At 36.6% G+C, this 20927-nt stretch overlaps 3 protein-coding genes across 3 annotated transcripts; 2 read left to right on the forward strand and 1 right to left on the reverse strand.

The window, feature by feature from the left end:
* Positions 1–10027: 10027 nt before the first annotated feature.
* Positions 10028–10297, reverse strand: GCK72_009120 (uncharacterized protein; the record flags this gene model as incomplete). Its single annotated transcript, XM_053727223.1, has 1 exon — positions 10028–10297. One exon carries the CDS (start codon positions 10295–10297, stop codon positions 10028–10030), a length of 270 nt encoding a protein of 89 aa, XP_053586800.1.
* GCK72_009121 (uncharacterized protein) lies at positions 10140–19090 on the forward strand (the record flags this gene model as incomplete). The annotated part of the gene is made up of 5 exons (XM_003103106.2): positions 10140–10274; positions 11033–11115; positions 11164–11267; positions 18269–18417; positions 18968–19090. 5 exons carry the CDS (start codon positions 10140–10142, stop codon positions 19088–19090), a joined length of 594 nt encoding a protein of 197 aa, XP_003103154.2.
* Positions 19091–20126: 1036 nt separating this feature from the next.
* Positions 20127–20885, forward strand: GCK72_009122 (uncharacterized protein; the record flags this gene model as incomplete). The annotated part of the gene is made up of 3 exons (XM_003103199.2): positions 20127–20192; positions 20244–20604; positions 20653–20885. 3 exons carry the CDS (start codon positions 20127–20129, stop codon positions 20883–20885), a joined length of 660 nt encoding a protein of 219 aa, XP_003103247.1.
* Between the last annotated feature and the right edge of the window lie 42 nt (positions 20886–20927).

Consider the following 20927-nt stretch of genomic DNA (forward strand, 5'->3'; position numbering starts at 1 on the left):
CGTCTTTTCTCTCTCGTCGTTGTCCACTATAAATCAGTTCGATGTTCCCGAAAAGAGAGAGAAATGAAAACAGAGCCCTCCCTATCTATGCCCTTTGATGTTGCCGCCGCCCGTATTCTCCGGGTGCGTGATGTCGAGAGATGATGCGCGAAATAAGGAGAGATGAGGGGGGAAGGAGGGGTGACAGACACGGAGACACAGGGGTACTGTAGAATTTGAATTTTTGAAATATGCACTGGGTCTTGCGAGATATTTGCGAAAAAGAAAGCTTTGTATCGATTATAAGAGGAAAGAAAAGAGAAACAGCCAAATTGTTGAAAATTGGGAATAAAATCGGCTACATTTGAGATCCCGTCTCACTGAAACAGTCACATAGCTTTAAAAAATTGTTTAATAGATAGCTAAAACATAAATCTCCATTTTGGTAGTCAACAACTTTATAGTAGGGAGTCAAACTAGACAGTTACAGTACCCGCCAAAAATATGTCATATTTTTCCTTTTTCAGTTGAAAATGCCCCAATTTAAGAGTGTGTCATAGTAAAACTAACTGTAACACAAAATAACTTATTATGGGATTAAGCAGACCAAAAGTAGAACTCCATTTTTGTAGTTGACAACTTTTTTGTACGGACACTCCCTAGGGAGTTATGGTCATTTTAAGTCAACAGCTCGAAAATCACTCTATTTTTCACTGAAATGGGACGATTTGAGGAAGAAATTTCTTTGTCGATATGTAACTTGCGAGGGAGTGTCCGTACAAAAAAGTTGTCAACTACAAAAAGGGAGCCCCTGATTTGGGCTATATATTAATATAAAGATTATTGTAGACAAATAATTTTTGAAAAAGTTGTGCAGTTTCAAAATCTTCCCTTCTTTTCTAAAAATCCGATGCTCTAACATATTTGGAGTTTGATATTTTGGGAAAAAAAGGGTTTTCAGGGAAACTTGAATAAAACTAAACATAATTTAAAATATAACTGTTGAAAGTTTTTTGGAACTAAATCTAACTTTTGAAGCTCTGGGAAGTAGCTTGATACTATTTTTCACTGAAAATTTTGAAATTATCGGATTCAAAATGATGTCCGACTTTGAGCACCCGCAACTTTTTCACATAATTTCAATTTACATGTATTGTGTAGATCAAATATAGAACTTTATGTTTGTTATTAACTAATTTTTAATATCTTCTCTTTCCGTTGTGATAAACGCGTTCTCAGAGTTGAATCCCCAATTTCAGAGTATCTTCCTTTAAAGGGGCATAACTCAAAACCTAGCAGAGCTATTGAAAAGTGTTCAACTACAAAAATGGAGCTCTAGTTTTGATCTACAGAATGAATATGAATTTACATATTGTGTCATAAGTTAGTACGCTCTTGGTGCAGGTGCAAGATACATTGTCCTATTCATGAATTACAAGTAAATATGTTCAAGTTCAGAATTTCCAGTTTTTTAAAGCTATAGTAGTTAATTGGTATAATTAATCTAATTATCATACTTACATCAAAACTTGGAAGCATTGTGAAAGGTTCTATGCCGTTCTATTAGAGAATCACATGCTGCTATTCCCACCGCCCATCATCCCCCATTAACAAATTCATGCTCACTCAGCTCTTTATTCCTTTGTAAATTGACACCCTCCATATGCTCCACCCGTAGTTTTACAAAGGGTTTCATCCTAGGAGAAGAAGAACAAAATATCATCATTTTGTGTTGTTGCTGCTCTCAGTTCTCAGTTGGCTCATCACACAATCACTCTGATATCTCTATGTTAACCACTAAATCAATCACTTTTTATTGGAGAGAATAGTGTAGTGATTTTCAAGATTTGAGAGGGATCCGAGGAAGTATAGAAAGGGGTGGCCTAGGAATACACGAGTTGGGATTCTAAACCATGTTGAGGGGATTAGAACCCATACTTTTTAATGCCCGGATAACTGACGCAAAATTTCTAAATTCAAATTTTTTCGAATTTTTTGAAATTCTGAAAAATCATCAAAAATGTTCACATTTTCAATGAAAAATTGGAAAAATGTCAATAAAATTTTGAAAAAATCTGCTAACTTTTTGAAGCCGGGCCTTCGGGCCTTTGGGCCTTGCGGTGCCGGCCGGGCCTTGAAAAGTTTTTCTTACTAGGCTTCAAGGTTTGGGGTCTAACTTTCCCGGTTTTGCTCCAAATCCGTTCTTCACTATCATTTTAAAACTCAGCTCATCAAGACGCATCAAATGAGTATAAACATGCCTATATTCAGAGCAAATCGAGTTTTTCAGGTCCCGCCACGAAAGTACTGTACCTATTTTCGTGGTGGGACCCTCCAATACTCAAACTGCATCAAATTGGGGCATGATTATACTCATTCGAACCGTCTTGACGTGCTGATTTCGAATAAACTCACTGAAACTGTTTCTGTAAAAAGTTAGACTTTATTTACCTCCCCCAATTGTCACTCTATCAGGGATGATGGCCTAGAAATGAATAATAAGTAATGGATCTACCCACGAAGAAAACTTGTACCATTTAATGCACTTTAATTCTATTCACGAATGCAATTTAATGCATTTTTTGCATTTTTCTGCCATAAAAATGCATTATTTTGCGTTCGTGGGTAGGAAAGGTTTCTTCGTGGGTAGGTCCATAATGATGGCCTAGAAATCCAATTTTTGCATTTCTAGGCCACTCAAGGAAAACTCGAAAAACCAACAAAAAAAAAGATCTCTAGACTCCAAATATGTATACCTCTACATTTTTACAACCCCCCCCCTTTCGGTACCGCCCATCTTCTCGGAAGTACTTTATGAGGTGTCGGAGATTTCTGATTGCAGATCATTAACATATTTTAATGACTCCTCTCTTCCTCTCCGATGTATCGGAAGATTATTCGATTTATGATCGGGTTTTTATTTGTTTGCTAGTGCGGGGAATATGTATTAGTGGTGGTAGTCTGGTGTAGGAAGCTGGGGTGACGTTGACGCGGTTTTTAAATAGCTACCAAGGTTACTGTATTTATAGAAGATCTTAGAAATTCAATTTTTGGGTTACTGTAGTAATTCGTTGTCAACTGCAGTACTTGTCATGAGCTATATGTAGTAGTATTTCTATAGTCGCAGCAAGGTTTGAGAAAATGCGCCCTAACGAAATGACATTGCGCCCTAACAAAATAATATAACGAAATGATATTGAGAATGATTAACACCAAATTTTCGCTCTGATTCAACAGAGAGCTGTCTTGTGTGCTGGTAAGATTTCACGAACATATCGAATTTGAAAGTTAAACCATTTATTCCGTGTACTACTCTCGGACTATTTTTATTGTAGAATCCACTTGTCTCCGGCTAAAAATACCTTTCGGACCACTTCCTAATAGGATCCCGACTAAGAAGTCACAATTTTTTTCAAAATCTGTTCTAAATTTCCCCCTTCTTAACCATCCCCAACCCCTTTCAAGACTACCGTACTCCCATTCCCTTCCCCGCTGTTTCTTCTTCTTCTTCTTTTCCAAAACTTAACCCCTCCTGCTACCACCCTCTCAACTCTCAACTCTTCAATACATGTACATCCATAAAATAAGGCGGTATTTTCTGTTTGAAGTGACACATAAAACATGCGGAGAAAGGTGAAAAGAAGGAGAATAAGCACAAGTTTTTGTGCATGCAGAAATATGATATTGGTGATAAAACAAAGTTGAAAGAAAAAAAAACTAGAAGAGGGTAGGAGGGAAACGGTAGCAGTTGATAGTGAGGAGGAGAAGAGTCTGGGGTGTCGATGGCGCGTTTAGAAAATGAGATTTTAAAGAAGTGGTCAAAGTACACTCAAGTTTGGGAATAGTTGACTGAGCCGGTATAAAAATTTACATTGGAGCAGTGGTTACTATGTTTTGTACCGGAGCTCCGAGTGAATATGTTTTTTTTTTTCAAAATCCGAGTGAATATGTTTTTTTTATTGTTTTGCAGTGGTTTTGAGTCAAAAAGTGTTTGAATTAGAACTGGTATGAATTAGAACTGATTTCAAACGCTATATGGTTAACGTTGAGAGTCTGGCACGGCCTCCCTGATGGTATCACAATATTGATTGTTTATGGACTCTTTAGATCAAAAGTAGAGCTTCATTTTTGTAGTTGACAACATTTTTGTACGGGCACATCTTGAGAAGTTACAATCAATCAATGTAAACAGCTCAAAAAAATCTTCTTATAGCACTGAAAAATGGCAACAATTACTTTGGCGATTGATAACTTTTTAGGATGTGCCCGTACAAAAAAAGTTGTCAACTATACAAAAATAAAACTTTACTTATGATCTATACACTCCATAAACATTCGATATTGTGATACCATCAAGGAGGCCGTATCACACTCTCAAAGTTGATAATTCTCAACTAAAACCTGCAAGTGTCGCAATATTCATGGCCAGTACTGTACTTCATGCGCTACGGTACCGAAAAATTCTACAAAACTAAATGTTGAAATTACAAGGAAATCTGATCATCAGCTTTCTAATTCGAATTCCTTCTCTTTTCATGCATTTCCATGGTATTACTCATCCCCCTCTTCCTCTCCGTCCCCCCTTTCCACCGCTCCCGTTTTTTGGGCAGACATCAAAGGAAGCCGCCCGCCCGTATCCTTTCCCTTCTCCGTTCTCGGGAACAAGAGAAAACAATGTGTTGTATTTGGAAATAGAGAAGATAGACTATTATTTTTGAATTCCAGGTGGTCTCTTCTTCCTTTCATTTGGCGGTTTGAGATGAAAAGGGATGTGACTAATAGGCGGGAAATCTGGAACCGTTTTTGTCGGCATGGTTGTTAGGGTTTCTAAGGGGAAATTTGAATTTTTTGGGGTTTTGAATTCAAATTATTCGGATCATGTTACTCCTGTGTTTTCAATTTTCAAAATTGTCCATTATTTTGGTAGTATTTTTTAGCTTACGGGGTACTGTAATTCTTGGAAAAAGTTTTTTTCTAGTTCTGGTCATAATCATCTCGTCTACCCAAAAAAATCTCATCTGAAAATTTGTTATTTTCAGACCACACTTTCTACCTTTCATATTTATCCGATTTGAAAGATTTGTGGCTCAAAAGATAAATAATTTCCATTTCTACAACCTTCTGAATTTTGAAATCAATAAATATTTTTTGAAAAGAGTTATGACTGTTTGAAAAGAACTATTTTTCTGCGTTATTCTGACAAGTTTTGCTATTTCTGGACTTTGTGATTTTCAAAAAATCGAATTTTGAGTTTTTTTATTTGGAGGCTTTTCAATTTTTCCTAACAAAAGTCTTATTTTCGTTTCAAAGGTGTTGCTCCAATTTGTTTTTCACTAACATTTTCAAATTCAGATCATCAAGACGCGTCGAATGAGTATAACCATGATTATATTTGGAGTAATCTAGTTTTTCAGATCCCGCCACGAAAGTACTGTACCTATTTTCGTGGTGGGACCCTCCAATACTCAAACTGCACCAAACTAGGTCATTATTATACTCATTCGAACCGTCTCGACGCGCTGATTTTGAATATAACAATTTTACTCCCCAAAACTTTTTCTGTAAAAAATTATATCTCATTTTCCGACCCCCAACTGCTTTTTCCCTTTCATCATGCTCCTCCAATTTCTCATCCTCCCATTCGTTCCCATTAAAATGGTGAATGTTGGCGAGAAAAGAGAAAAAAGACGAATCGTCACATTCTTTTTCGATTCGATTCATGAAGAGAGGAGGACCACAAAATAGAAAAGAGCCGCCTTTCTTTTTTTTCATTGCTCTCGGTTTTCGGAAGAAGAAAAAGAGGGAGCAGACTAATTATGTGTTGATGGGACACAAGAATTAGGAGGGGGATGGAGAGAAGGGAATGGGAGTTCTATTGGTTGCGGGGATAGGAAACAAGAAAGAGCAAACGGACAATTTATGGGTGGGAACGTGAAAAAACAATTTTTGTGAAAATTGAACTTAGAAATTGAGAAGTAGTCTGAATAACCTGGTAGAGCAAGTTGCAGGGATTCTAAATTTATTTTGAATTTTTTCCAACGATCAAAACGGATCGAGCTACGATTATATTTAAATTGCTACATTTAAAGTTGCTGTAACTCGGTTCATTTGAGGTTTTTTTCTGAAAACTGATTCAGGATCAGCTTTCTTGTAATATACTTTTATTTCATGGAATATTATTAGCTAGTTGTTATAAGTTTTGCTCAAGAGAAAAGTGCACTAACAAGAAACCATCGGAGAAACGAGACTTCCAAAGTTATCACACTTGAAATCACTGTATCTTGGTTCATTTTGGTGCTAGAACAATTTTGAATATAGATTCAGAATCCTCGTGTTATCAGCTTTCCAACGGTGCATTTATCAGGTAGACTTTATTATGTATGAGTAGTTCAATTCTGAGTAACATGTATTACTTAAAATTAAGACGTTGATGGCATGCCTATAAGTTACAGGAAGTTTCCTCAGCGAGTTGACTATCAAAATTTCTAAAAACGTTACCAAATATATTTCTGACTCTGAGAATTTCAAGTTTGTAACAAAATTACTCATCCTGGTGAATTATAGTCGTCCTAAACTGTCAGATATGAAGCAATGTTCTGAGACATACTTTTTTTTTTTCAAGAGTTCCTGTTGTTACGTCATAACTCGACTGATTCAAGACTGAAAAAATAGGTTGTTTATCACATTAATTAAATTCCAATAGTCGAATAAATCGAATGTAGTATTTATAGAGCTGCTTGACCTTTTTTGCTAGATTTCTGACAACTTGAATAAACATTTACTCAGTATCTGAAATTTCATCCTATGAAAAAAGCGGTTTTGTATTGTCAACGTACATAGTGACTACAGTTCATTTTTAGGCCTTTTTATGGTATTTTTAACAAAATGCGGATGAACCTGTCTTCTGCAAGCTCAAAAATTATGTTGTGGTAGCTTTTTCATCAGAATCTGCGTACCATATCAACTGATTACCCATACATCCTTTGTTCCTTTCACATTTATCATACCATCCCCCTTATTTCATAACTCACCTCACCCCACCTCTACCATATCCCCATCCCCTTTTCTCCCCTGATCCTAATCCCCATCCCCCATCAATATCTGTTCTATTCTGTGTAACACAACACGTGTATCAATTTGGCACCTATCTGGCTCAGCCCAACCTCTTGGTTATGTTTAATCACGTATGATCATGATTTGGTATTATAGTTTTTCTTAACCGATATTCCATTTCATATAAATACATTTCCCCAAAATTTTGGCAACACATCGTTCTCTCCCTCCTACCCTTCCCATTCTGTTAATCATAAATCACACCGCTATCAATGACGCATTCTGCCGAGTGTACCTGTCAGAACATGTATCATTCTGATGTTATGAGGTGCTTAGGGACATTACCTTTTTTAAATGGTAAATTTAGGAATTTTTCAGACTTGCAACGAACCGGGCCCGGCCCCTTTGTACAAAAATAGTCGAATTTTCAACCTTTTTTTTTAGTGTCGATAAAACCTTAAGCGTATATAGGAGTTTAAACTATTTTTGATAAGAATTTCAAAAAATGTCAAACACTTTGAAATTTTGTGACTATGTCCACAGGTAGCTCCAGTGGTTACTGTAGGTGTACCAACCGTTGAAGTTGTCTAGCTTTGAAAGGCTGTAACTAGATAAATACCAATTGAATTTCTTTGATTTTTATATTTTTGAATAGCTTGAGTTTAGATCTTTATTTTTACTCTTAAGATTGTTTTGATACGGTCCCATCGTAGACAGTTACACGCGCTTGAACTTAAGGTGCCGTTTGACAGTTTTGACCACGATGAGCTAGACTTCTCCATGTACCTATGTATAAGTTCTCAGAGAAAGACTGTACAAAAAAATAGATACTACAAAAATAAAGATCTAAACAAGGGCTACTTATATATGTTAAAATTATCAAAATCTATAAAATCTGTGCTTTGTGAGAAGTCTTCAAAGTCGGGCAATTTTTCAAAAAATTATCAAAAATTGAATTTTAAAAACTTTTTTTCTTCGAACTGTTTACGATTCCGATTTTTGCTGAAACGATTTATTATGTTTTTTCAATCAGATTTATTTTTTTCTTCCATTATTTTCTCTTTTTAAAATTCTCAATTTTTTCAATTTCGCATTAATCCTTCATTTTGCCCCAAAATCCCAAACCCCACAAACTACCGTACCCCCAATACTAGTCATTATCCTTTTCATTTTTTTCTTGAATTCCAAAATTTAATTTATTTTGACATTTCTCTAAACCAAAATGTTATCTAAATTAAATCTTTGTACAAATATTTTCATATCTATACAAACTAATTACCATAAATGAATCTGCCGCCACTAAATTCTGAAGAGCCTCATCCTCCTCCCCACCATCATAAATATGACATTAAGAGGATGTATGTCCCTTATCCCAATATTATTCTACCATAAACTAGCCCCGCCCCCTCATCTTTCTATTGGCCGCGCCGCGTGACTCCGCCCACTTCTCTCTATTTCTCTCGGCTTCCCCCGACCCCAGTCAAGCGCCCATCGGACCAATATTTCATCAGGCGCCTGCCCCCACTTCACCAACATATTTCAATTCTCTCATTCTCATTCTTCTCTTTTTCATTTATATATACGTATATCTCAATTAATTGTTAACTGCTTCTTTCGGGAGGGCCTCTCTCTACTCCATCCATCCCAACCATTTATTTTCTCTAGTTTATTAGTTTTCGGCCGTCTTCCGATAATGTTGCCGAGTGGATGGGGGGAGGAGTAAGACTATAATTTAAATTTAATGATAATGAGGTGATGAAATGAACAAGAATTGATTTATTGACAAGGGAGGGGATACGGTAGATATCAATTAGTCATGGGTATATTTATTGCGTCATTAATTTTTTTTGTTTTATTAATAGAATTAATCAGCTTTGGTTGGGGCGCCTTCAGCGCGCTTTCATTTTGAGCTTGATTTATCTTTTTTTTTATAATTTCAAGTTTCTACGTTACTGTAGATTGTAAATATACTGTAAAAACAATAATTAGTTTATTTTAGAATGTAAATACAGTCAAAACTGTATATACACCAAAAATTGTATGATCCTGAAAATCAGCCAAGAGATACCGTCACGAGGTCCCATTCAACTTTCCAACCACAAAACATATATCATCTGATAGCCCAGACATAGATCTCCATTTTTGTAATTAATAACTTTCTTGTAACATTTTATCCTGATGAGTTGTAAGCAATTGAAAGTTAATTACAACAAATGCCTCCTTCCAGGTTCCCTAACTTCAATCAACTGTAACTTATCAGGGAAACGGTGTGGAAAAATGTGGTCAACTACAAAAATAACGAATTCAAACTGAACTATCTAATTATATTTAAAATTTGTAAATTCAACCGTAGGGAACACGATAACCTTACTTGAATATTGATCGGGTTTCCATTTCTAGGGGGAACCGGAAGTTGAACCGGTTTGACTGTACGGTGAAGTTGGAAGAGTGTAATTTAGGTAATTAGGGGTTCAATTAAGGCAAAATGAGTTTTTTTTTGTCAGATAGAAAAACGGAGTAATTAATGCAGCTTTATAACATTTTGTTTAAAAAAACCAACAATATGAAATTTATTCATAATTTTCGAAGTTACTAATTTTAAAAATTTAAATAAATAAAAATAGTCTCCAATTTCCAGCTTTCAAATAATACATCATATATGCCAGGACTATATCGATCGAGGTTGGATGTGTGAACTTCAAAAACTAATTTCAATTTTAATTTCAAATTGGAATAGCTTAGATACCAGAAAACCATACTTAAATAATAATTATATTTTAAGAATCTCCAGGTCCTCAGCTTCCTAAAAATGTATCATACCTGCCAACAATTTATTCAAGAAAGTCAAATACGTAACTTTGAAAAAATTGATCTAGAAACTCTTCTAACCAAAAAAAGCCACTTCTCAATTTTCTCTTGCTCCCGAAATCCCCCTCCCATCCCATCCCATCTCATCTTCTTTTTCTTCTCCACCTCCATATCTTCTACCCTTCAATTACCATTTCAATCTCCTTTTTCCATTCCAGATCTCTCTTCCATCACGCACCTTCTCCCAACATCCCCCTCCTTCTCCACCCAACGTCCACTCCGAACACCCGTAAATGAGCATGTATCCCGGATGGACAGGCGATGATTCGTACTGGGCGGGCGCCGGCACAACAGCTCCCGCTTCATCCGGCACATCTGCCTCGTCGACGGCTTCGTCCACCGCCGCCGCTGCAGCCGCTGCCAATAATTTGAAGGTGGGTTTACTTTTTTTAATCATGTATAGTACGGTAGAGCGCGGTTGCCTTATCATGAACCATCATGTTCTATTCTACTAAACAGCTCATTTCACCCTGCGTGTTTAGTAATAGTACGGTAGAGCGCGGTTACCTTTTAATGAATTTGTGGTTTGCTACAAAAGTTGAACGTTCAAGATAGAACCTTGACCACAAATCATTTTTCTCCTGCAAAAATAAGAAATTAGTTGTCTTATCATTCGGAAATTGGTTCGGTTAGTTCATATTTTCGTCATGAACCTTTTGACGATCAAATGTTGAGGTACTGTATGAGGTACCTATTTCTTGCAAAAAGATCTTACCACAAAAAGTTTATGGGTTACTGTAGCTTTAAAAAAAGATGGTATGTTCAACAAGGTTCAAAAATTCTAAATTTTAGATTTCCTGCGTTTTCCAGCGTTTTTCCTCACACGAACGTCAGAAATACTGTCAAATACCCCCTTCTGCGCCAACCTAGTACTCTTCACCAATACGATTCAATTTTTGAGTTTACACTACTTTTTCCTCTTGAAAGTTGACGATTTCAAATTTATTAAATCTGATAGCCCTTGAAATTTCATTTCTTCTAAGATAAAAACCATTGAAAAGAAACAAAATTGAACGAAGTTACGACATTTTTAGTGGCGCTCTCTTACTGCTAGTTTGCGATTAGAGCGCGCTTGCACCATCAAGCTACTCAAGACGCCGTCAAGTACTTTATCAATAGAGCGCATTTTCAGACATACGAACTCTACAATCACACCTACATGAACAATATGAAGCACATGCTGGCTGCAGGCTGGATGGATAATTCTACTAATCCGTAAGGATTTTTAATGAAGAAACTTTTGATCTACAAATATTTCTACAGATTTGCCTACAATCCCCTTCAAGCCACGTCAGCGAATTTCGGAGAGTCTCGCACATCAATGCCAGCAATCTCACAGCCAGTTTTTCCATGGATGAAAATGGGCGGTCAGTTTTTTCAAAAAAAAACTTTTCTATTTCCTCATAAAACGAAAGTAATGTACACAAACATATGGGTCATTTCGGACATTTTATTAGCATCGCCTCTACGGAGGTACATATGTCAGGGGGTAATAATGACCGCCAAAAAGGTGTGAAGAAATGAGGAAAGACACACTTTTTCGATGCTTATCTCACACTGGAGACTCATGGCGGTATAATAGAAGAAAAAGAGGGAGACCACCCGCGAAAAACAGAAAACGGACAAAAAATATGGCGACATGGCGGTCTCTTTTAGGGAATAGAGGGGATCTGATCGCGGGAGAGGGGAGAATTTTTTGATTTATTTATGATAGTTTGCAGTCAGTAGTACCCCTTAAGGTCAACAACATATAGAAAAAAGTTTTAATGATTTGGGGGATATTGGTAAGGGGTACTCGGAAAATTATTACCGTCGGACTCGTACCGGGTGAGCTACAGATGGTTGGAAACTCGGAAATATCCCGAATTATTCTTTTTGGAAATTCCGGAAATTTCGGAAACTCAGTTTTTCAGTTTTTTCATAGTGAAAGTCAATAGATATGCAGTAAAAAATAAAAATTCTGTAAATCTTGACACTTGCAGCAATTTCTTTCGATTCCGCACAAATTATTTTTCTTAGCATTTTGAAAATATTTGAAATTTTAGAAATTTCGGAACCGAATTTTTTCCAAAAAATTTCTAGTTTCGATAAGAAAATTCGGAAATTTTCCAACGGAAAAAAGTTCCGAAAAAAGTCGGAATTTTCGGAATTTCCTATTTCCGTTCCGTTCCGCACATCCCTGGTAACTACCGTTTACCCAACCAACCTGCCGTAAATTGTAGCCCTTTAGACATTAGTTTATACCTCTAAAAATAATTCAATTTGTATGATTTTCAGCTCAAAAGATGGAGAATTTCACGGGCTTCAATTGTGTATAATTTTCAGAACTAAGATTTTTCCATAATAATTTATGACGGGTTGAAGTAGGGTCGCGTTTTTGCAGACTCAAATTAACTCGAGATAAGTTAATTGGTTGTTACTCAATTAAAAATCTTTAAAAGTTACTTAGTTTTCTAATCCATCTTTTCGGACTGGTGGCCTAACTTTTGCATTTTTGATTTTCTAGGCCACTTCCAACTAGCCAGTAAATCATAATTTTGTGGGAAATGAGACATCGATAAACTAAAAATTCTATGATATAAATACGAACCTATATATTCCTGACTTTTCAATTTTCAGTTTTGTGAAATCTGACCAATTTTGACTAAGAAAGCTTGTATCTGCTTCAGAGCGTGTCCTGTTTTTTCAAATTTTTAATATGTTTTAGAGCAAGTTTAGATCTACATTTTTGCAGTTAGTTACCTTTTTGTACGACGTTTCCCTGACGAGTTATAGCCTTTTGAGCTAGAACAACCTTCAAATGACATCTTTCTTCAAACATCTATAACTTTTAAAGGAAACTTTGTACGAAAAAGTTGTAAACTGCAAAAAGAAAGATCACGACTTCAGCGTTTCATCAAAATCAAATTTGTACCTATCAGATAATTTCGGAGACTATGGCGTGCTTTGATAGATTTAAGCTTCTACATATTGGTATTGAAAATTGTAAATATCTGACCAAAATTTTCTGTACTTTTTTGCAACAAAAAAAAATCATTTCTTTATTGATTTATCACATCATAGATGAAATGATTCAGTATCTGTTCATTTCGTTCTCTTCTCATTTTTTTTGGAGAAAAGACGGAAAACCGAGAAAAAAAAGAAGTAGAAGAAGGAGATACACACACAAATACACGAGACTGAGAATCTTCCTCTTGCTGTCTCTTTTCCCGAATCATTTATTTTCCCTCGTCTCCCTTTGAAGTATGCCGCCGCCGTGCCAGAAAACCCCGCGAATGCCAAATGGAAGGGAGTTGGGGGGCTCCGGAATGTAGTAAATTCTCTTGTCCATTGATTTATTTATTTCAATGTTCACTCAGATATCAGCTAACAAGTTGTACTACAACACCGAGCTGTCAAAATGTTTGCGGTTCGGATGACCCGGTTGGAGCATTTACGACATGAGACTAGGCTCAGGAGAGCAGCTGCTCTCCTGGAGAACACGGGCGGCTCGTCGTCGCCTTCCTCTAATCTGATGATTTACGGTTGGAGATGAAATTGTGGAAAACGGGGGGATGGAGGGGGAACGGAACTATCCGGATTAGTGAAAGGGGATTAGGCAGGAGTTTGTAATTTTGTGACAGCTGAGATTACAAGAATCGGTAGATCATAAGGATATAGGGGGAAATTGAGAAAAGAAGGTTGTTCGCAGAAAAGCTAAGAAAAAAGTCAATTTCACAAAATGAAGGTTACCGTAATTCCATTGATCTCAACGTTTTTCCAATTATTTTACCGTTTTCCTACTCAGAAAACAATGCAAAAGATAAGCTATAGAAAAGCTATAGAAATAAGCTATAGAAAAATTTGAATAACCGACGTACTGTAATTTTCAGACCTAATTTTCTCTGCTCGAAAATAAGCAGATACTGGTGATTTTTATACCAAAAGATAGGGATTTTCAAGGGCTATCGTTATGTTTTAATTTGAAAACTTTGGGACTAGTTTTGAAGAAGTTATGAGACTTTGAAGTATAGCTCCATTTTTTTGAAAGAACATTTCGAGACCAGTTATCCAATAACTTGATAACAAATCTTTGCAATTTCAAATTCTAACGGTCGAAATAACTCATTTTTTGGTATTCAGACCACATTGAAACCAGAAAAACCAATGTTTTGAGGTTTCCCGTCTCTCCTCATATAAATTTCTGAAATTCAAAAATTGGAGTGGCCTAGAAATGCCAAAAGTGAAAATCCAGCCCACAAATTCAAAATCTCCCGCAATTTTCCTGAAAATTGGAACTTTTTCGTCCAAAAAAGGACGATTTACCGCCAGGTTATCTACTTGGCCTATTTTCCTAAAAACTGGATTTCTAGGCCATCAATACTTATTTTCCTACTTTCACAAAAGTTCTGAGGAAAACTCGCCCCACTGTACTCCTCACTGCTATTTCCGCTTGTCGTTAATTAGTTTCATCTCTTCTTCTTTTTCCAATTTTCCCATTAACTTTTTTTGATTTACGTCTCCGATGACACCTACAGTAGTCCCTCTAAAACTTTCTAATCGGAAACTGAAATCTAATCGAACACACATTCCGTTTATTTTTTGAGTGAAAAAAAGAGAGGAACAGGTTCTTTTTGTACTTCATGGGCGGTCTTCTTCATAGAAGATTTCAGATGATGCACTTTTTAGAAAAAAGACGTGAAATGAAGAAGGTACAGTAACCCCCTTCCTCATTAGGAGGGATTCAGGATGGAGGGGGCAGATGGCTGAATTTCAATGAGGATTTGAAGGGAAAAATTGGGAGAAAATGGAGTGGTGTAGGGTGTTGCAATAAGAAGAATTGGGCAGAGAGAAGACACGCAGGGGGTTAGAAATTGTTGAATGGGGTTACGGTAGGAGTGATGTATTGATCATGCAGTGGATGGGGTTTTGGGGGATATTTTGGATGTTTGAAGTCTTTTAGTCTTGGGGTGACAAAATATACCCAATTATAAGCTCTCTAAGTTTTTCATCCTTAATTCTGTACTTATCTATTAATATCGGTTCACGAACACTTGCCGGGGGTGTTAAAGGCGCATGAAATTTGTTCAGATGGGCATCGTAGTTGAAATCGGTGAAAAGCCGTATTTTACTACGGTTTTTCATGCTTTCAACTACGAGACCCATCCTAACAAATTCCATGCACCTTTAACACTCCCTGGAAAGTGTTCGTGAACCGATAATAGTTTTTCAACCTGTACACGTCTTTATGTTTTCTTTTTCCCAACCGTTCTTTCCTACCCTTGATGACTATTAATATCTTATTGAGCTAAATTTAAACCATTGCCTCCGTGACTATTATTTTCCCTAATGCAATGTTTTTGTGATATGTTGCAGTCTGAGTTTCCACTTCTAGTTTCCTCGTGATCAATTGTTATTAGCGTTACCGAGAAAGTTCTAGATAGATGGACTGACGACCTCAAACTTTCGTACGTACTTCCATGGACCAACTTTGAAATATTGTCATAATCTCAGTTTTACTTTAATCTTTTCTATTTTTGAGCATGTTTTAGAAGAAGTCTAACGCTTCCCTTTTGCTATTGACACCTTTTTCGCAAAAGCTTTCACCAAGAAGTTATAGACTGTTGAAATGGTGCTTCCCCCGATCTTCCTTTTGATGTCACAATCGACTAACTTAAAAACCGTGTTGTTCTTCATCAGTTCATGTTTTACCCTATTGTTCAAGTAGGGAACTTTCTCGAACAGTTTTAGCTATAGTCGTTTCAAGAACAAGTTCCTGAAAAAAGACGTGACTCATAACTTCCCGAGTAAAGCTTTTAGAAAGCTGATTTCAACTACAAAGTATTGATCTAGATGTATGTAGGCTATTAATTTTTTTCGTTTTACAACTGAAAGAACTTAACCAATATTCATCATGTTTCATAAGAAAGGCAATAATGGTTTATCAAGTCGTTTAGCTGATTTATGGATGCTGACGAATCGTGTGTGTATCAATGATCAATGTCAAATATTAATGTTTAAATGTTCGAACTGTCACATGCAACAGTATCAGATAATCTATCAAATAATGTTACGAATATGAGCGAAAAGAGCGCTGAAATTAGCTTACCAACTCGCTTATAGGAAATGAAAATTTTCAAGTTCAGAAAAATTTGAATATTTAGTTTTAGCCAGAAGTGTAGTGCTGGATTTGAAAGTTTTTTCAACAAACTTTCCAAATTTTGATAACATTTTTGAAAAGCTGAAATTGTGGGAATTCAGAATCTGTCTTCAAATTATCTTACGCATCAGAATGAACTGAGTTACAGCACTTTGAATTATCATGTATCTTGGTTACTTCTGATCCTGAGAAAAATTTGAACCCGGATTCAGAATCTCCATGATTTCAGCTCTCAAGGAGTATAATTTTTTTCAGTTCTGTCTTTTGATACTTTTTTAAAAACCATTCTCTATTCGCTCTGCATTGTTTTTTAAATGTTCCTAGTGTATATGGTAGAACATTTTCTGACCTACCTTAGTACCTCAACCCGCCATAAATCTCGCAAGTGCCTATTTTGCTAATTTTATTAGGTGTGACTCCGAATCCACCATCCACCTATCCCCATCACTCTCATTCATTACGACACACACACATCTGTCTCAATATTTTTGGAAAAGTTTGTGTGTGGAAGGTGTCGGGAACAACTGTTATGAAGTCGGCGTGTCGATAAGACAAAGGGGAAACGCAAGAAGAAAAAGAATTCGGGGGACAACCACCCTGTCGTCCCAATAATGAAATACGACTTGGAAGGGAGAAGACAAAAGACAAAAGAGAGAGAGAGAGGGAGATGACAACTGACTGACCAATCGGATCGAATTTGAGACAAGGGGAGGGATTGGGGGTACTGTAGGGAGAGAGAAAGAGATACATTTTATTATTTTGGAGATTATGACTTTCAACTGATGACACATCGTTCTAAATTGGAAAATGTAGCCTTAAATTGGTTACCCCCTGACCAAACAGGAAATATGGTCAGTGTACCTTTTGGTGTCGCTGTATTATTTTTGTCAGTGTAACTTTCACAAATTTTCTGGATTTTTCAATTTATATCGCGAAAAACAATATTTCCAGGTTAGTTATACGAAAACCTCTAAAAATTGGTTACAATCACAGTTTTTTGAGTAAATATAGATCTGTCTAATGTTACACTGACGAAAATAATACAGTGACCAAAAAATACACTGACCTATGATTTTATTCAATTTTTAAAGGATTCGTATAACCATACTTGTCACGGGCCGGGCCGGGCCGATTTCCAAATTTTCACCGGCCCGGGTCAAGCGACTTTTTTTCGAAAAACATGTTTTCTTCAGCAGTAATTTTTGAAAAAGAGGTTTTTGGGGCATTTCCTGCAAACATTCGACTGAGATGATGATTTTTTATTAAATAACCGTTAAAAAAGTTGTTCACTACGGAAAGGGGGGTCTAGACTAGAGCTATCACAACTATATTGTAGAAAAATTGGGACGAGTTCGGCGGTTTTTAGACCAAGGAGAGCTACTTGACAACTGACTGAATTGATTTTCACTATACAAGCCCAGCGAGTAACCATTGAGTTATGGGACGTGACCTATATCATTGGATAGCTGAAATCACGCTGGTTCCAAATATATATTCAGTTTTTGTTCTTGAGGTCTGGTATTCGAGAAAAACGGAGTCGAAGTTCAGACCACTCGTCGCAAGGTGACTTGTCAGTGGTCTAAACTCCGACCTCGTTTTTCTCGAATACCAGGATTCGAGAGCAAAAACCGATTTTATATTTGGAATCAGCGTGATGATATAGGTGACGTCTTATAACTCCACGGTCACTCAGCAACCTTCCCTAGTCACTCAGGGTGGCAATTGAAATTCTGAACTTTATAAAAATGCAAAATTAATTCTTTGGTTGCTTTGAAGTTTTTATCGTAAATGATAGCTCAAATCGATACCTTTATATTTATAGTTTGCAACTTTTTCGTGGAACCTTTCCATGAAAATTTATAGCAAATTGTATGAAAAAAATCGAAATGGATATGCAGACAACTAACACTGTCCAGAGACAAGAGAACTTATTCATTTCCAAAATCAAGATCTAGTTGAAAATCTAGAATTTGAAGATATCCGACTGAACCTGACCATTTCAAATCGCTCACTTTCTACTATGTTCCAAAATTTGAACAAATCTCTCAATCATCAATGAAACTCTGAAAATCCTGGTTTAGTCCAATCTCTCCAATCTATTTACCGTAACATTACTAAAACTACAGTAACCTAAAAAGTGAGCCAAAATTTCAAAGTTGACAATTTTTAACATCATGCATCCAAATATTTTACTTATCTCAAAACCCTCATATTTCCCCAATTTTGCAGGCGCCAAAGGAGGTGAATCGAAGAGAACCCGTCAAACATATTCAAGGAGTCAGACACTGGAACTCGAGAAGGAATTCCATTATCATAAGTATTTGACACGAAAACGGAGACAAGAGATCTCGGAGACACTTCATTTGACTGAGAGACAGGTAAGCGGACATCCGGATATACGGGTGTACAGACAGACAAAATTTTCTTTTTTTTCCCCAAAATCTGGACCATATTGGGTAATCTCGACACTTCAAAGGGACCGCCAGTTAGACCCCCGCGATGAAAATACGCCGCTTTTAAAATTCCGCAAAAAAAATTTTCGGGGTGGTCAAAAACATGTTCCCTGACGTTTTTGACCACACGGAACATTTTTTATTGCGGATTTTTGAAAAGTGATTCTTTTTCTGCATCGGCGGTGTCTTTGTAGTGTCCAGTGAACCCAAAAATGGTAAAATTTAGAAATAGAGGAATTTTCGGGAAAATCGGTACGAAAATTCCAAAGTAACATACTTGTTAAGGCCCGGGTACTTGGTGCCAAAATTCAAAATTCAATTTTTTCGAATTTTTTTCACGAAAAAGTAAAATATTCGGCAATTATTCAGAATTAGAAGAAAATCAAAAATGTTCACTTTTGGTTCAATTTTTGAAGCCGGGCCTTGAAAAGTATGCAAATTATCCTATTCTACCTCTGAAATTACCCATTTTCAGGTAAAAATCTGGTTCCAAAACCGCCGTATGAAGCACAAAAAAGAGGCAAAAGGCGAAGGTGGCAGCAATGAATCGGATGAGGAATCGAATCAAGATGAGCAAAATGAGCAACATTCTTCTTGATTTTTTTCTTCCCACTCATGCTTTTCATAAAAAATTTTCTCATTTTCCGGTCACTTTGTGTCTCTTTTCATTTTTTCTCTCTCTCTCTCTTCCCATTTTGCATTTTTTATCGGTGATTTCCCGCTAGCTTTTACTCGAAAGGCTCTACTCATCCGACTGATTCATTCCGCCCTTTCGACGGGTTTTTGTACCTTTTTCTCGCATTTTTATGAATCTTTTCTTTTGTATTCTGGGATTTTTTTCTGCAATGATCTCTTTTTTTTCATTAAACTTTTTTATACACTACTTTCATTTTTCTCTCTCTCTCAATTTTTACAAGGTTACATATCTTTTCCTGCTTTTGTTGTTTTATTATTTTGCTTTGGAGATGAATATGATCTTTTGATTTTGTTTTTGTCGCACAGAAAAAAAATGGAATGACTTCACTTTTCTGGAATTCAACCTGTGGAAAGACGAAATTTTCCTCGAATTTGAGATTTCGCAATCAAAATTAACACTCTTGTGATGAATTTCGTTGTTTTTTGACCACGAAACCTATGAAAAATCAGTGAAAAAATGAAATAATGTACTCAAAATATGTATTTTTCAGGATTAACGTAATTTTACTCGAAAATCTTGCGGAATCTCAGAAAATATTTTATTCTATCCATTAATCGAGAATTCTTGACTTTTTGGAAACCTATTTCCCCGTTCAAAACCCTGAATCCAGTCAGGAACGCGGTCCAGAATCCCAGGAATCCACCCGACAGTTCATGCCACGTTCTGCGCGTCAATTCTGATGCAGCGTACGCAGGAATACGGTAGACAACGGTGTTTGCGGACCCAGTAGCCACGTCGAATTTGAGTGTGCTCGCCGAGTAGACGTCGCTGTTTTTCAACGTTTTAGACGGAAAATTCTCGTTTTTTGGATTGTTATAATTAAAAATAGGTAGTTTAGACGCTAATAATCTATATTTTTGTCAATTTCATCGTAAAAATCACTTTAAAATCGTGGTTTTGAGTAAAACAAATTTTTGAGTCAAATTGGTGTTTTCAGATGTCGTTCTACGGACAAAGTGGCTCTCAAGCAGCCGGAACTAATCACAGAAGAACATGGGACGAGGTACGTTGCTTGAAAAGGAATAAAATCTTCAAAAAATAGTGATATTTTCAGAAAGAATATTCGCTCGCTGCCCAGCAACGCATGCTCGATGAAAAAGAGGCGGAGGACATTCGAACCGGCAAAAAGAAGAAAGATGAGCCAAAAGTGAAACGAGAAATGTTAAAAGCCAGAGAGTATAAAGTCGATTTGGACTCGAAAGTCGGAAAATCCGTGGTCATCACAAAAGCGACACCATCGGCTGAGACTGGAGGGTTCTATTGCGACGTTTGTGATTGCGTTGTGAAGGATTCGATAAACTTTTTGGATCATATCAACGGAAAGAATCATCAGAGAAATATTGGAATGTCGATGAAAACGAAGAAGAGTACAGTTGATGATGTGAGGGATCGGTTTAGGTTGCTCAAGGAGAAAAGTAAGTGATTATCGATTGGTAACATCTAGTGATTGTGTTTTTCTGCAGAAGAACGCGAGAAAAAGGAGGCACAAGTCGAGCAGCTTCTGGAAGATGTTCAAGAAGAGGAGGCAAGAATGGCGGATTATAAGAAGGATAAAAAGGTAGATCCAAGTAGAAAAAGGAAGAGAGATACACGAAAAGATGAAGAAGAAGAGGAGGAAGAGGAGGATGACGATGGTTTGGATCCAGAACTTCGAGCGATGATGGGATTCTCTGGTTTTGCCACTAGCAAACGATAAACTGTTATTTTGATCTCACGTGTATAATTATCATAATGAATC

This window comes from Caenorhabditis remanei, chromosome III (assembly GCF_010183535.1).
Source record: "Caenorhabditis remanei strain PX506 chromosome III, whole genome shotgun sequence".
In the NCBI taxonomy this organism is placed as follows: Eukaryota; Metazoa; Nematoda; class Chromadorea; order Rhabditida; family Rhabditidae; genus Caenorhabditis; species Caenorhabditis remanei.